Source organism: Stigmatopora argus, chromosome 3, assembly GCF_051989625.1.
Source record: "Stigmatopora argus isolate UIUO_Sarg chromosome 3, RoL_Sarg_1.0, whole genome shotgun sequence".
Lineage (NCBI taxonomy): Eukaryota > Metazoa > Chordata > Actinopteri > Syngnathiformes > Syngnathidae > Stigmatopora > Stigmatopora argus.
Window position 1 is genome coordinate 22391888 of NC_135389.1, and position 17069 is coordinate 22408956.

At 40.8% G+C, this 17069-nt stretch overlaps 2 protein-coding genes across 3 annotated transcripts in view; one reads left to right on the forward strand and one right to left on the reverse strand.

Annotated features, from left to right (window-relative positions):
- Positions 1-4268, reverse strand: part of tmem117 (transmembrane protein 117) — a 36216-nt gene extending 31948 nt beyond the window's left edge. The window contains exons 1-2 of the mRNA XM_077596003.1: positions 3906-4268; positions 1893-2211 (exon numbers count right to left, since the gene is read on the reverse strand). Coding sequence (XP_077452129.1) covers positions 1893-2211; positions 3906-3980 — 394 coding nt within the window. The 5' untranslated portion in view covers positions 3981-4268. The remainder of the gene's footprint in view (positions 1-1892; positions 2212-3905) is intronic.
- On the forward strand, positions 2193-16764 carry twf1a (twinfilin actin-binding protein 1a). 2 transcript variants are annotated; one of them, XM_077596005.1, is made up of 11 exons: positions 2193-2243; positions 4510-4696; positions 5068-5177; positions 6951-7031; positions 7115-7293; positions 8604-8699; positions 8774-8878; positions 12872-12997; positions 14012-14162; positions 14252-14373; positions 15769-16764. In XM_077596005.1, the coding sequence occupies exons 3-11, from the start codon at positions 5153-5155 to the stop codon at positions 15937-15939; spliced, it is 1056 nt and encodes a 351-aa protein (XP_077452131.1). In that variant the 5' UTR covers positions 2193-2243; positions 4510-4696; positions 5068-5152; the 3' UTR covers positions 15940-16764. The 2 variants fall into 2 exon arrangements, with proteins under 2 accessions (XP_077452131.1, XP_077452130.1); XM_077596004.1 differs by lacking the exons at positions 2193-2243; positions 4510-4696 and having other exon boundaries at positions 5049-5177.
- Positions 16765-17069: the final 305 nt, after the last annotated feature.

Consider the following 17069-nt stretch of genomic DNA (forward strand, 5'->3'; position numbering starts at 1 on the left):
TCCTTGCCACATCTTCTTTGGGTTATTTTCTGTGAAGTGCTCCTCAATTTTTTTGGTATATGCTGCCTTGGCCTTTTTAATGCCTCTTTTCAGCTCAGCTCTGGCAGCGCTATATTTTATCTTGTCCCCTGATCTAAAGGCGGAATTACGGCATTTGATGAGTGCCTGTGTCTCATTGGTCATCCAGGGTTTTTGGTTAGGAAAAACCCGTATTCGTTTATCTATAGTGACGTTGTCGATGTTTTTGGTTAGGAAAAACCCGTATTCGTTTATCTATAGTGACGTTGTCGATGCAGTTTTTTATGTAAGAAAGAACAGAGTCCGTGTAGTCCTGGAGGTTGTCGTGTACAAAAAGTTCCCAGTTGGTGCGGGAAAAGCAGTCCTGCAGCTGAGAGAGTGCGTTGTCGGGCCAAGTTTTTATTGTCTTTATTTGTAGCGTTGTTTGCCTCCGGAGTGGAGTGTAAGCGGGGGTGAGAGATAGGCAGAGGTGGTCTGATCCATGAACACACACACACACACCCGCACAAAAACAGTGACAGATGAGTAAGGCCACAGCTGGTAGCAAAAAACTGAAGGTGACCCTAAATCCCACTCGCTTGTTTTATCATTCAAAGTATCAAATACATGTATATATGTATATCCTTATTATTTTTTTACCTGTCCTTTCAGTCTATTCTCTTTTTTTGGCTATAGCTTTAAATTTCTGTAATGTTTTGGTGCTCGGGTGATTTAGTAGTTAGCGTGTCGGCCTCACAGTCAGAGACCGGGGTTCAAATCCAGGTCGGTCCACCTGTGTGGAGTTTGCATGTTCTCCCCGGGCCTGTGTGGGTTTTCTCTGGGTACTCCGGTTTCCTCCCACATTCCAATAAACATGCATGTTAGGATGATTGGACACTCTAAATCAAGGGTGTCAGATTCGGGTTGGTTCGCGGGCCGCTTTAACGTTAACTCGATTTCATGTGGGCCGGACCATTTTAGATATAATATTTAGATTTTTTTTAATAAATGGATTAAAAGAACTGGATTAAAAGCCCTGAATATTCAGTTTTTTATAGATCTAAAACAATGTTTATTGTAGCTTTTTAAAATCTATTTTTAGATTTTACAAAATAATTTTTGAACTAAAAACACAGAAAAAATGGATTAAAAAATGACAATTATTGATTTAAAAGGGGGAAAATCAGGAAATGTATTATACATCTATACTCTTCATTTTAATTTGATCCTAAAACAGAGAGTCGGCACTCATGATTTACTTTCACGGGCCGCACAAAATGATGCGGCGGGCCAGATTTGGCCCCGGGCCGCCACTTTGACACCAGTGCTCTAAATTGTCCCCAGCTATGAGTGATTGGTTGTTTGTCTTATCGTGCCCTGCAATTGGCTGGCCACCGATTCAGGGTGTCCCCCGCCTCTGGCCCTGAGTCAGCTAGGATAGGCTCCAGCACCCCCCGCGACCCTAATGAGGATAAAGCGGTTCAGAAAGAGATGAGATAAATAAATTTAAAAAATTTAAAAATTTCTTCAGTGCTGAGTTCTAGTAGCAAGCGGAGGAAAGGAGCGTGGCTTCCGCTTGCGAATTTCGTGTATTTTCACATTTGGATTTTTACATTTTCATGAACTTACAAAAAAAATGTATTTAACAAAATAAATTCCCCCAGAAAAAAAAAACTGTGATGTTGTGAAACCGTGATAGTTGAAGCTGCGATATTCGAGGGATTACTGTATAATTTATGTCGCATGTCCTGGCTTCGTACTTTACTCATGTGTTAAATGTGGATTTTTTTTTACTGTGTCAACACAGACTGCTGTGAAGAAAAGGTCATTGAAAAGCAACCGAGCCAGCCGGGGCTTCTACGCATTGAACCCGCGTTCCATCGTGCATGACTTACCAAAAATCAGTTGGTGGAACACAAACTTCCCGGCCAGCAGACCGCTGAAAATGGCCAGCATCCAACAAATCACCTTGAGGAAACTCCACCCCGCTCCAGGGTATTTGCTGAAAAGGAAGGAAAAGCAGTTCCCCACCACCACCATCCGTGCCTCCTTCTGGCTGTGGGACACGGGGTCTTCGGCGAAAATGAGGAAGTTGAAGAAGATGACCAGGTAAGCCACCACGATGCGTGACCACGGGTGCTTGAAGTAGTAGCGGAATCGACTTCTGGTCTCCATCCTGTTGCGCCAGGCCGCCCGCCACCACCCGCGCCACACCTGGGAGGCAAGAGAGAGCATCTCGCCATCAGGTGAGTGACATCAGACTGACGGTTTGCCACGAGGGGGCGCCAGATTAAAACAGTCTGCTCTGGATTGGACCTCACGCCAATACCCTGATTTCCCAAAATAACCCTGGGCCGGAAACTTGAGCCGTGCCACACAGTGGGACACGTTGATGCGCTGCAATAAACGTGGTCGTGTACCGTATTTTCTCGTATATTAGCCGCATTCGCGTATAAGCCGCACCCTTAAAATTGTTGCATTTGACAATTTCTCTCGTATAAACCGCCCCACTGATTCACAATTTTCACCTCCATATTTATGGTTTTTATAGGGAGTACAAATGTGTTACCTTGAAGGGAACATCTTAAGAAAAATAATCGCACGTGGTATTAATCGAAAGGATTGCCTGCACGTGAAATTTCTGAGATTCTGTATGAATCGAAAGGATCGTCTGCTGGATTGCACATAGACAAATTTAAAAAAGGAAGTCAGGTGAGCAGTACAACTAGAAAGTGTGTCCGTAGCAGTCGGGTTTGTTATCCCTACGTAAGATGGCGGCGCCCTGAGCGAGCAATGGCAGGCACAATCGAGTTTTTTGTTCATGTTTTTGTCAGGAGTGGCCTGTTTTGTCCCTCCTGACGTGCCGTCAGGGAAGCAGCTGCAGTCAATCTGCTCATTGCTTCCTGGCTTTATTATTTAAGGAGCAATGTGTCAGAGGACCATTGCCGGATCGTCTCTTTTGTTTGTGCGTGCGCGTAGTATGCTGCCGTTCTGTTCCTGGCCATTGTGGATTTGTAGACCTTTGTTTATTCATTAAAGAATGTAGTTTGAAGTGAACTGGTTCGAGTCAACTCACGTCTCCTGCGCTTGGGTCCCCCATATACCCCCGATCGCGCCGCGACGACGCAGCGACGCAGCGTGATCGTAACAGTTTTATGCGAAATATGTTTCTTTTCTTGAATTTCATTCATAGACGTCAAAAGAAATGTCTGGTGTTATGACATTTCTTGCAGTTTCGTGTGTGTCAAGTCTAATTTGTGCGCATATAAGCCGTACCCTTGATTCAGTCATCATTTTTTTTGCGACAAATACAGCGTAAATACGAGAAAATACGGTAATTCTTCCATTTAGTGCGGCTGCAACAGGACAGCTGAAGTTGTTTATGTCAAGCGCTCCTTTAAACCAGTGGGATTTATTATACATACATAAAACCAGATAATTTTCCAAAACAAGTTATTGCGGGCACACAGTGGACTAACTTTTCCCGTGACAATAAAATATACAAAGGATGTTCCTGCGTGGGACTTTTAGTACTTTTGACAGTGCAATGCTGAGCACAATAGGAAATCCCGTAGATAATGAATGTCATTACAACGGAGCTTATGTTCGTAAAGGCAGACTTTTGCACTGTCATCACTTTCTGCATGTAGACTTGCTAAAGTGGCCTCTGGACTATGGACGGAGTAGATTGATAAATTGATTAGATTCTGTATGCCATGCAAACTATTTCAATATTTCAACATCAGTCCAGATGTAGCTATATTTCTAATATTTCTGATATATAGTTTATAACAATTACAAAGCCTAGTCCCAGCAACTTTAAATATCAGTGCATCAAATAAGATGGCTGACCTTTGCACCGGTGTGCGCCCGGTGACGGGTGCATGTATGCGCGCACCTGAACGCACCTTACCGACGCCGGTCCCCGCTCGCCCAGGCGGCCACATGACTTCTCCAGCGGCCCCCTCGAGACTCGAGATCATCTATTTCGAGACCTGTTGTGGCTTCCGAGCGGGAGTCGTACCTCCCGACATACCCGAACCGGCCATCGCACCCGAGCATCCATGACCGGCATGGGGAGAAGAACCGGTGCTTTGTCTCGCGGCGAGGCCGGCGGCAGGTGCTGATGCCCGGCAAGGATTGGGATGGGAATGCGGCAAAGAGTTGGAGGACCGTAAACCAAGCGTAGCATCAACGAAATGGAATGTAACCAAAAACCTGCGTGCCAACACGCTGAGGTTAAGTTGGACAGGTTTTGCCAGGTTGCCACTTCCGTCACGCGAAGGCAAAATAAAAGGCAACCGTTGAGCCACTTCCTCTGGGACTTAATACAACATACTAATAGGGTTATTGTTATAAAGATCACACCAAACTTACTTGTTTATACTATAAACAATACTATTTTGAGTATGCCATGGTGCAAAGCGTTAATTTAAAAAATGTGATTTTATAATAATAAACAATGTTAAATCATTTATCCAGCTTTAACAAGCATTTGGCTTCTCTTTACAGGATGAAGACGTTTGAAGCCACCGCTGAAGTCGTTGTTCTTGGACGTGTATACACTATAAATGTTGGAATTTGTTCTAAAATATTTGTTTTTCAGCAGGCATAATATATACTTACTCGAGTTAATTCTCTCACATCCTGTCCTGTGAAATTCATGAAGTGTGCTGACGTCAGCAAGGCAGCTTGACAGGTAGTTTTTCCCATCACCTGTCTCTCTTTTGGTTACTTACTTCATTCCATCCTATTTTATGCTTAAGTTTGTAAATACACACAAACATTGTGGTTTCTCGGAATGAATAATAAAGCACAGACAGTTAAACTTCCGATTCAAACAAGACGTTCGATTCGGGTTTGTTGCGTTTATGTCCACCTCACGTCATTATAGTAGTTCTCGATTTAATTAACAAACAAAACCAAAACAAAGGTAGTGTTCTTTTATTTTTTTAATTTTCGACACGCTTATTTGAAATACGTAATATGTATCACTATGTGGTGTAGCGTCATTTTTTGTTGCATTTTTAAACAGATTTAAATTACGTCATTTCTGGGGCGGGTCCACAGTGCCACCCTTCACTTCCTGCTTCTTCGCTTCCCTGGTTTCGTCTGATCAGCTGCTCGAGGCTTTCCCCAGCGAGACGCAGACACAATGTCACACCAGACGGGCATTCAAGGTACGTTTCATCGCTCTTAACCGTGTCTGCTCCACAGCAACCGTATTCCATTCTTATATCGTTTATTCGCCCATTGGCGAAAAGTAATGGAAGTGAGGATCCCAGCCCCAAGTTCGCTAATAGCTCCTCCTAGCTAGCTTCAGTTTAGCTTCCTGTGTGATGAGACATTTTCCGGGAAAATTAAATTCGATTCAACAGGCGCCCATGCTTCTACTTTTTTATTTTAAATATTGTTTGATCCACTAGAGAATTGATTAAACTGGTTCATGTAATGACCGGTTCTCCATCAGATTGAACGGGTGACGCCTTGAATCACAGGCAGTCAAATATTTACTTTTCTTGCCTTAGTGGCCGGTTCCACATTTTTTAGGTCAATTATCTTGTAAATTTCGCTAAATACATTTTATATACGAATATATAATATAGCCGGTATAATAATAAGTCATGATCATGCTTGTTTTGCTGTACAAACTCGTCCTTTTGATTGGGCCAAAGTCTAACCACTATTTAAATCTATGGAAGGACATGTCATTGGACCTGGTATTACGGTAAAAACAGCTCATGTATTTATACTTTTTGATGAAGTAGCGAGTTGATTGTTTACATAATTAAAGTTTAGAGTACCTGAGTGATTCCCCGACCAATGTGCACAAGAAAAAATGTATTCCTATTTTTTTAAGTCATCATTTTATGCCGGTAATTAGTGGCAAGTGAAATAATAACCATATTCTGGAAGTATAATTAACCTAGCTTGATCGTTGATTTAAATGGGTTTTATTCTGCAACCAAAATTTGCACTAATTTTGAAGTCTAAACAGGGGGCCTGAAAACAAGTGCGTTATTTTTTTGAAAGTACTTATTTTTATGCAATATCGAGCAATTGTAAGTTGAAATAAAGCTGTTGATCTTCATAATTGCTTAATTTTCTCATAATCTTGTTCTGTGGACCAATTTGAGTTTGGTTTCTTTTTTGTCAAATAAACCACTTTAGTGAACTAATTTTGTGCGATTTGTATTTAGATTTACAGGCTAGAGCAGGGGTGTCAAACTCGGGTTGGTTCGCGGGCCACATTAACGTCAACGTTCATGTGGGCCGGACCATTTTAGATGTAATATTTAGATTTTTTTAATTGGATTAAAACCCCTAAATAGTCAATTTTTATAGATCTAAAGCAATGTTTATTTGAGCTTTTTTTTCTTTGTAATGGAACATTTCTTTTCATGATCTTTCATTACAAATGGAAACATTTTTTTAAATTATGTTCAATATTAAAGTGGAAAACGGAAAATATTTATATATTTATTTTTAGATTTTACAAAATGCTTTTTGTACAAAAAAACAAAGAAAAAATATTGGATTAAAACAATTCAATGATTGATTTTAAAAAGGGGAAAATCAGGAAATGTAATGTACATCTATCATTTGAATTTGATCTTAAAACAAAGTTGGCACTCATGATTTACTTTCTCGGGCCACACAAAATGATGCGGCGGGCCAGACTTGGCCCCCGGGCCGGCACTTTGACACCTGTGGGCTAGAGTATTTGTCTGGACTGTTCTATTTTCATTTGATTAGGAAGATTGTTGCTCAAATTGGCGGCCATTTTAAATTTCATTTACAGTTAGGATTGCATCTAATTTTGGGGTGCCGCTATCTACATTTGTGAACATGTCACATGCTTTTTTCAAAATATTTTACTTGACAAGCGGACAGGCAACGCATAGACACTCAGTTATTTAGTTTTAAGTTAATTTGGACATTGTTTTTTCCAGCGGGCAATGACGTGAAGGACATTTTTGCCAGCGCTAAAAGCGGCGACGAGTACCGAGTCTTGAAGATCATTATCGAGGATGGTAAGCACAAGATGGAAGATCCGGCAGTCGTCGCTCGTGAACTATCGTGAACTGCGGCGTTTGAGCTACGTTTGCTTCTGCAGAGCAGCTGACGTTGGCCGCCAGCAAAAAAGCCTCGAAGAAGTGGGACCACGAGTACGATGCCTTGGTGCTGCCCCTGGTGGAGGATTCCGTTCCTTGCTATCTGCTCTACCGATTGGACTCCAGCAACAACCAGGGTTATGAATGGATCTTCATCTCTTGGTCTCCAGACAGCTCTGACGTAAGGCCGCTATTCCTTTTTATTTATTTATTTATTTTACCCACCCTAAACATATTTAGGGGTGGGGTTTCCGTTCCATGTCCCCAGGGAAAATGTTTTGCTTTTGTGTTATTTGACCGTGATTAGTCGTATGGTTATTTAATCGAGTCGGCGCTCAACCGGTTTCAGTCGGGACAGCCCCGAGAATAATGAATAAAATGTTTGAGCGGACTGAGCAATGTGTTACGAGGACAAATCGGCTAGCTTAGCGAGGGAGAGCTTAACATTCTTGGCGTTGTTGCTCAAAAAGTGCAAGCTCAGGCTTGTTTGAACTCGCTAAAAAAACATTTCACATCGTCTAACTGTGCAGTTCTACTGTGTTTTCTTTAAGTTTAAGCAAAGAAAAAACTAAAAATAAATTTATTTCTTATTTTATAGGCTGTTTGTACTTAGAAATGGGATCTTTCCATTAAAAATATCACAGTAAGGTGTAGTACCGTATTTTCTCGCATATACGCCATATTTGTAACACCAAAAATGATTGGTGAATCCAGGGTAAGGCTTATATGCGCACAAATTAGACTTGACGTGCACGAAAATGCAAGGTGACAAAGACGAGACGCCATGACGCCATAACGCAAGACAATGCGGCCGATGCAGTCATTTATTTCAAAAAAGAGAAACGATAAACAGATAAAATGCTCAATAAAATTTATTTTGCTAAAAAATGATGAGTGAATCCAGGGTACGGCTTATGTGCGCACAAATTAGAATTGACATGCACGAAAATGCCAGGTGACAAAGACGACGCCATGACGCCATAACGCCATGACGCCATAACGCAAGACAATGCGGCCAATGCAGTCATTTATTTCAAAATAGAGAAAAGATAAACAGATACAAAGCTCAACAAAATTTATTTTGATGTCTATGAATGAAATTCAAGAAAAAAAACTATCTCCGGATAAAATGTGAAAAAACTCACTTTCTTAGGCTTATACGAGAGAAATCTTAAAAATTGATGATTTTAGGGCATTTTTAAGGGTGCGGCTTATATGTGGAGGCGGTCAACATGCGAGAAAATACGGTAGTTTGGTAATCTGGCGGTCGGAAAAGTAAGCAGAGATTTAAGTTAACCGTGGTTGAAATATTTTGAGCAAAGTACATTTTCTTTATAGGGTTCGAGTTAGGGGGTTTGGGTTAAAATGTGTTATCAAATTTCCCATGGTGTTTCAATACAAATATTTATTTCCAAACGTAACATAACTTGATGCAAATATTTGGAGACATAATTCCTTTTAAAAATGAAAATGTACTTGTTCCTTTAACAGGTGAGGAATAAAATGCTAATCGCCGCCACCAAAGCCACACTGAAGAGCGAGTTTGGGGGAGGCCACATCAAAGATGAGATTTTTGCCACCACAAAGGTCAGATTGGACAAGTCACTAGCTTTTTTCTGGGTTAGCTCTCTCTCTTGCTAACTCCTATTTTTGTCCCACAGGATGAGATCAATCTCAACGGCTACAAGAAACACCTGATCTCGCAGGCCGCCCCGCTGCCGCTCACTGCAGCTGAAGAAGAGTTGAGGCAGATTAAACTACATGAGGTAATCACTCTGTCCCCCAGCATGGTCCATACCAGTCAATTTATACATTTTTTCCCCGTATTTTGATCGTTTCAAATTGTGTACGCCATGTAACAGCTTTTGTATGGGAAAAATAGTTTTTTTTAAGTACAGTGGTACCTTGAGAGAGACTTTTTGCACGGCAACGCGCTCGTAACATAAACAAATTTAATTGAACTTGGATTATGATGCAGACACACTCCAAAATAAGTTTAATCTAACCTTACACTCAATTTAATTCTAATTTTGTTTTGAATTTGTATACCTTTCTTCTCCCGGGTTGGCTCAATTGGCTCCGCCTCCACCCTGACTTTCAGAGGCAACCTATCAAGGGTTGTTTGAGTTTGTATTCCCTTCAAAATATTCCCACAATGATGCACACTAATGTCCCCGCAATAGGATAACGCACGACCACTTGCCAACGAGAAGTAGTGTATACTCCTCTCAAATTAGCGAATAAGCTCCGCCATTCGCACTGACTAACGGGGAAAAAAACAAATAAATTTTACTCAAATTGCTCGTATGTCAGGGCACTCGTATGTCGAAGTACCACTATACAAATACTATAGCGCACAGGTGTCAAAGTGGCGGCCCGGGGGCCAAATTTGGCCCACTGCATCATTTTGTGTGGCCCAAGAATGTAAATCATGAGTGCCGACATTTTGTTTTAGGATCAAATTAAAATGAAGAGTATAGATGTATATTAAATTTCCTGATTTCCCCCCATTTAAATCAATAATTGTAATTTTTTAAATCCATTTTTTCAGTTTTTAGTTCAAAAATCATTTTGTAAAATCTAAAAATAAATAAAAAAGCCAAAACAAACCTTGTTTTAGATCCATAAAAAACGGAATATCCAGGGCCCTTAATCCAGTTGATTTAATCCATGTATAAAAAAATCAAAATATTATATCTAAAATGGTCCGGCCCACATGAAATCGAGTTGACGTTAAAGCGGCCCGCGAACCAACCCGAGTCTGACACCCTTGCTGTAGCGCATCACAAGCAATGTACCCAGGAAGTCAAGCTGTCAGCGTCATATACAGAATCTTGAATTTAGTGCATACTGATTGGGCACCCCATCCACTTATGAGAAAATGTTATACTTTTAAGTGCGCCCTATGTGAGTAGATATGTGCCGCAATGGATTTGGATGGGTTTTTTCAATCGCTTAGTAAGGGTAATTGCGATTATTAAGTGGAGTAATTGGCTGAGGTTGACGGGTATGATGTTCCTAAATGTTAGCTCAGTGTCCCCAAAGAAAAAAATCAGGCGTGGTGCACTTGTTAAATAGCCAAGGTCCGATTCCCTACGGCATTTCCGCTAAACACTTCTGCGGTGTTGTGTTTCAAAAGTGGAGGAGCGCCTCGTCCTTCTAGAACAGCGCAAGGTCGGCGGCGGTGGCGTGCTTGCCCCGCAGGAATTGTTAAAGAATGCTGAATCATTAGAATGGCGGAATAAGCAAGCAAGCAAGAGAGAGAGAGAGAATCTTCTAGGTCAAGGGTGTCAGACTCTGGTTGGTTCGCGGGCTGCATTGACGTCAACTCGATTTCATGTGGGCCGGACCATTTTAGATATAATATTTATATATTTTTTATAAATGGATTAAAAGAACTGGATTAATAGCCCTGAATATTCAGTTTTTTATAGATCTAAAACAATGTTTATTTTAGCTTTTTTAAATATATTTTTAGATTTTACAAAATGATTTTTGAACTAAAAAGACAGAAAAAATTGATTAAAAAATGACAATTATTGATTTAAAAGGGGGAACATCAGGAAATTTAATATACGTTAACGTCAACTCAATTTCATGTGGGCCGGACCATTTTAGATATAATATTTAGATTTTTTTAAATAAATGGATTAAAAGAACTGGATTAAAACCCCTGAATATTCCGTTTTTTAGAGATCTAAAACAATGTTTATTTTAGCTTTTTTTTAATATTTTTAGATTTTACAAAATGTTTTTTGAACTAAAAACACAGAAAAAATGATTAAAAAATGACAATTATTGATTTGAAATGGGGGAAATCAGGAAATGTAATATACATCTATATTCCTCATTTTAACTTGATCCTAAAACAGAAAGTCGGCACTCATGATTTACTTTCCAGGGCCACAAAAAGATGCGGCGGGCCAGATTTGGCCCCCGGGCCGCCACTTTGACACGTGTTCTAGGTTGTCCAACTCAGTCAGGTTCGCGGGCTACATTCATGCCAGCCAATTGCAGGGCACCAGGAGACAAACATCCATTCATGCTCACACTTAGGGGAAATTTAGTGTCCAATCAGCCTACCATGCATGTTTTTGGAACGTGGGAGGAAACCGAGGTACCCGGAGAAAACCCGCGTAAAAATGAAACCCCATACAAGAGGACGTTTGTCTTTCACCATATAAGGAAATGTTTACAGCGCATGGCGAAATCAAGCTAAGCAAGCACATACTGGGAAGTGAGTGCTGCGTTTGTTCCACTGAATAAAGATAGGAAATATGATGTACAAAGTACAATAATCCCTCGAATAACGTGGTTAATGTAGACCATATGTGTCAAAGTGGTGGCCCGGGGGTCAAATCTGGCCCGCCACATCATTTTGTGCGGCCCAAGAAAGTAAATCCTGAGTGCCAACTTTCTGTTTTAGGATCAAGTTAAAATGAAGAATATAGATGTATATTACATTTTCTGATTTTCCCCCTTTTAAATCAATAATTGTCATTTTTTAATTATTTTTTCTGTGTTTTTAGTTCAAAAAACATTTTGTAAAATATAAAATATATAACTACTTTTTAATTTATTTTTCTAGTTCTAAATCCTAGTAGCAAGAGTGTATTCCGCTTACGAGTTTCAGCGTGGATTTTCGCATTTTTATGAACTTAAATTTAAATAATAATAATTAATAGTGTAAAAAAGTGCAAAGTAGTGAATTTGCGATAAGTGAACACGCGATAATCGGGGGATTACTGTATTATTCAGATTGTTGGCAACTTCAGCAGATGGACATGCTACCACCTGCTGTCCATTGCTTGGCAAGGGTGCTTCAGCAGGGGTTCAAATAATGTTGGCCTGGCGTTTTCCTTTAATTGGCTGCCCGATCATTTGAAAATAGAAGCAAACTTGGCTTAAAGTGAACTTTTTTTGGCCTTCAGTGAGCGAGGCAAGGACTTTGAGATCATTAAAATCCCTGTTTCATTTTTGGGGGGGAGCAATGCAGTCATTCTGAAAGAAGTTTTTGGTGCATTGCGTCGTCTGTTGATGACTTAGATCAGGGTTGTCAAACTGTTTTTTTTGGCACGTCGTAGTTTTGATTCCATCCGGAGGGCCGTTATGTCTTCCAATTAGGCTGCCAAAATTAATCGATTATTGAATTGACCGCTTCATTGATGGATCATTTTTGGACATTCAAATTAGTACAAATCTTCTGGAATTATTGATTTAAAAAGGGGAAACACAGGAAATATTGCCTTGACATCTATGACATTTATTTGAATTTGATAGGATAACTTTATTCATCCCGTATTCGGGAAATTTCATTGTCACAGTAGCAAGAGGGTGAGAATACAGACACAGTAAAAGACATTTTAGACATAAATACATTTAAGTATAGGTCCGGTAATAAATAAATAAAATAATTAAAAAATATATAAAATAAATAAATTGAATAAATAAATGAATAAAAAATAAGCAAATAAATAGATTAATAAATAAATATATAATCACTCTTTTACTTGGGCCGCACAAAATGCTCTTAGATGTGCTTTAAGTATAAAAAAAAATGTTGATGGTGCAATTTATATTCTGGTGGGCTTTATAGTCCTGAAAAATCAGAAATGATAATTTTAGGCCATATCGCCCGGCCTTAATATCGAGTGTGCACTTTAAGATTTTTTTTTTTTTTTAATTTGTTTTTTCATTTTTTTAGATTAGATAACTTTATTCATCCTGTATTCAGGAAATTTCATTCTTTTTTTTTTTAGGTTGATACGGACATTAGCGTGGACAGCAAACACCAGACCCTCCAAGGTGTGGCCTTCCCTATGCACCGCGACGCCATGGCGGCACTCAAGCGCTTCAAGGAGAAAGACATCAACTACGTGCAACTGGTGAGCGTTCCGCGCTGAATACGACGACCTCTCGTTGGACGCGATTTGCCTTTTGTCCGCTTCTCTTTGGCCACATTGTGTAGTGGCGCTCACAATGGTTTTTTGTCACTGGGTCCTCCCCAAAAAAAGGCCTTTGTGCGGCGTGTGGTCACGAGAAGAAGAGTAAGTCCCCGGTACAAAATGCTAATTGTGTCTTTGAGCTTTGTTCTCTCTGATGGCAAAACAATCGCTTCTCACGTCACCGCCAGAAAATTGTGTTCATAACGGCCATACACATCTCAAAGTCATTCATTTTCAGGATCGCTCATCCTCACAAGGGTCACGGGGGGTGCTGGACCCTATCCCAGGTGATTTCGGTCACAAGGCGGGGCACAGGGCTAGGGTTAGGCGCTTTAGCAAACAATTAGCCTAGCATGCATGTTTTTGGGATGTGGCAAGAAACCAGAGTACCCGGAGAAAACCCATGCAAGCCTGGGGTGAACATGCAAACTCCACACGGTGATGACGGACCTGGGTTCGAACCCAGAACTGCGAGGCCCACATGCTCACCACTTCACCTGGTGATGACGGACCCGGGTTCGAACCCAGAACTGCAAGGCCCACATGCTCACCACTTCACACGGTGATGACAGACCCGGGTTCGAACCCAGAACGGCGAGGCCCACTTGCTCACCACTTCACCTGGTGATGACGGACCTGGGTTCGAACCCAGAACTGCAAGGCCCACATGCTCACCACTTCACACGGTGATGACAGACCCGGGTTCGAACCCAGAATGGCGAGGCCCACTTGCTCACCACTTCACACGGTGATGACGGACCTGGGTTCGAACCCAGGACCCCAGAACTGTGAGGCCCACATGCTCACCACTCCACACCAGTCCGCTATGTTGAAAAAAAATGACTTTATCATTTTAAATCAAACAAAAAACATTTCTCCTCTCCTGAAACCTTAAATATTACAAATCTGCCTGTTTTTTTGTGTGTTTTTTTTTTTAAAAACCTGGTCCACCAGCGAATAGACTTTGATCAGGAGCTGATCTGCTTATGCAGCACGGAAGCCACGGAACTCCGGGACCTGCCGTCCAGGATCCCCAAGGACTTTGCGCGCTACCACTTCTTCCTCTACAAGCATTCCCACGAAGGCGACTGCTTGGAATCCACGGGTGGGTCCACTCTCACTTTGTTTTCCCACCTGGCGGGCCGGTCCAGCCTTCCACCGCGCTCAAAATCCCTCCCCCTTTCTTTCATACAGTCTTTATTTATTCCATGCCCGGCTACAAGTGCAGCATCCGAGAGAGAATGCTTTATTCCAGCTGCAATAACCCTTTGGTGGAAATGGTGGAAAACCAGCTGATGATAGAAATTGACAAAAAGGTGAGCCGCATTTCACGATTCACGAACCACTACAACAACAATACGTATAGTAATACCTTGACACAAGTGTCTCAACATACGAGTATCGTATCGGCCGCATTGTCTTGCGTTATGGCAAGGGTAACGTCAACTCGATTTCATGTGGGCCGGACCATTTTAGATATAATATTTAGATTTTTTTTATATAGATGGATTAAAAGAACTGGATTAAAAGCCCTGAATATTCATTTTTTTATAGATCTAAAACAATGTTAGTTTAGCTTATTTTTAATATATTTTTAGATTTTACAAAATGATTTTTGAACTACAAACACAGAAAAAATGGATTTAAAAATGTCAATTATTTATTTAAAAGGGGAAAATTTCAGGAAATTTAACATACATCTATACTCTTCATTTTAATTTGATCCTAAAACAGAAAGTCGGCACTCATGATTTACTTTCTCGGGCCGCACAAAATGATGCGGTGGGCCAGATTTGGCCCCTGGGCCGCCACTTTGACACCTGTGCGTTATGGCGTTTGGTCTTTGTCACCTTGCAGTTTCGTGCATGTCAAGTCTAATTTGTGCGCATATAAGACGTACCCTCCATTCAGTCATCATTTTTTGAGCGACAAATACGGAGTATATGCAAGAAAATACGGTACTTTTTCTATAGAGGAAAGATTGATTTGAGTTACGAGTGAATTGACATACAGTAATACCTCGGGGTGCCCAATCGGTAAGCACTAAATTCAAGATTCTGTATATGACGCTGACAGCTTGACTGTCTTGGTACATTGCTTGTTGATGCGCTATAGTATTTAAATACAGTGGTACCTCGACATACGAGCAATTTGAGATACGAGCAAAATTTTGAGCAAATATTTATCTTGAGAGACGAGACAAATTTTGATATACGAGCAGACGGTGGACGCGATTGGCTGCTCATAAGAACATCATGGCCACTGTCTTTCCCGTCGCAACTCCCTCATGTAATGTCGCTATGAGCAATGGGCGAAGCCTTGCATTTTTTTCAGTATTTTTTTCCCTGTTAGTCACTGCGAATGGTGGAGCGATCGCTAATACGATAGGAGTATACACTACTTCTCGTTGGCAAGTGGTCGTGCATTATCCTATTGTGAGGACATTTGTGTGTATCATTTTGAGAATATTTTGAAGGGAAGACAAAAGCAAACAACCCTCGATAGGTTGCATCTGAAAGTCAGGGTGGAGGCGACCCGGGAGAAGAAAGGTATCAAAATGTAAAACAAAAATTAGAATTAAATTTAGTGTATAGTTAGATTAAATTTATTTTAGTGTGTCTGCATTGTCATCCAAGTTCATTTCAATGTGTTTATGTTATGTTACGAGCGCGTTACCGTGCGATGACGTCACCCTCTCGTTTGCCCACCAGCTCCAAATCGAAAACGGAGACGAACTCACCAGCGAGTTCATGTACGAGGAAGTGCACCCCAAGCAGCACGCGCACAAGCAGGCCTTCGCCAAGCCCAAAGGCCCCCAAGGGAAGCGCGGCGGGCGCCGCATCACCCGAACGCCCGCGGAGGGCGACGAGGACGACGACTAAACCCGACCCCGTTCCACGGTGGAACATTCTCCAGACGGAGGTGATCGTATTTGCTTGTTTTTTCGCGGGGAAAAGAGAAAAAAAAAAGACGACAACCTCTCATTCCCATCCACAAAACCAGCTATGCACAAATTTCGGCATTTTCCGTTTGCAGCTCGCCAAATGGACGGCCATTTTTTTCACCCGATGACATTCCCAAAATTAGCATCTTAGCGTGATCTTGCACCAAAATAACACGTTTTAGCTCCGCCCCCTTAAATTCCCAACTCGCATTCCTTCAACGTCGATCACTTTTTAGTCTTAGCTTAGCATAGCTAACTGTGCACAACTTTATGGGTGCTCCAAAAGCAGAGATGTAAAGTAAACCATTTTAACAGTGCATTTTTATATCACATTTTTTTTCTTTGTTTTTGTTTTATACAACTGGTTTACATGGATAGAGGAGGAAAAAAAAATCATCTGCTGAGAAACTTATTTTTCTATGCAAGTGCTGTAAATGTACGTATTTGTAGCCGTGTGTATGTGTATGTTTTAGTGGTGATGTAACGGGGACTTTCACGAAATTTATCATTCATAAAAAGTCACGTTTCGAGGGATCGGAATTCCAGAGAGAGCCAATAGGAAAGGGAATGTTTGAAATCGATCCAAAAATGTTGCCACAGTCACTTACTTGTCCAATTACCGAGCTCACCTCACGTTTGAAGCCGAGGGGGGGAAATTCCCTCGTATAGGCCGTCTTGTTAGAAATAGAATATCATGTTGGCTCTTATCTGTTTTCTTACAGACGCTTTTTCTTTTTAAAAAGAATAAAATATTTCAATTGCACGTGTTTTATGGATGTCCTTTGATGGAAGATGAGCTGGGATGTCCCGATTCGATGACGTGATTGGAAAAAGTCGTTTTCAGAGGCTTAAAATCAAGTATTTTTTTAAAAATTGCAGGTTTTTCCAGTGGAAATTGATTTCCTGTCTATAAATGTCAACGTTTAGGATCAGGAGAAAGCGACAAAATAATCCAGAGGTAAAGAGATATTATAAAAACAGACAATTTATCACACCTTTTTATTAAAAAATTAGTATTTTCTCCAAAGTAGAAAATTCCCAGTGACAGCAAAAAACAAAATAAATTAC

Bases quoted from the DNA above. Each gene is read 5' to 3' on its own strand.
- twf1a (XM_077596005.1), top strand. From the start codon at position 5,153: ATGTCACACCAGACGGGCATTCAAG. The intron at 7,032-7,114 runs GTAAGCACAAGA...TTGCTTCTGCAG, and splicing joins GAAGATCATTATCGAGGATG to AGCAGCTGACGTTGGCCGCC. The intron at 8,879-12,871 runs GTAATCACTCTG...TTTTTTTTTTAG, and splicing joins GGCAGATTAAACTACATGAG to GTTGATACGGACATTAGCGT.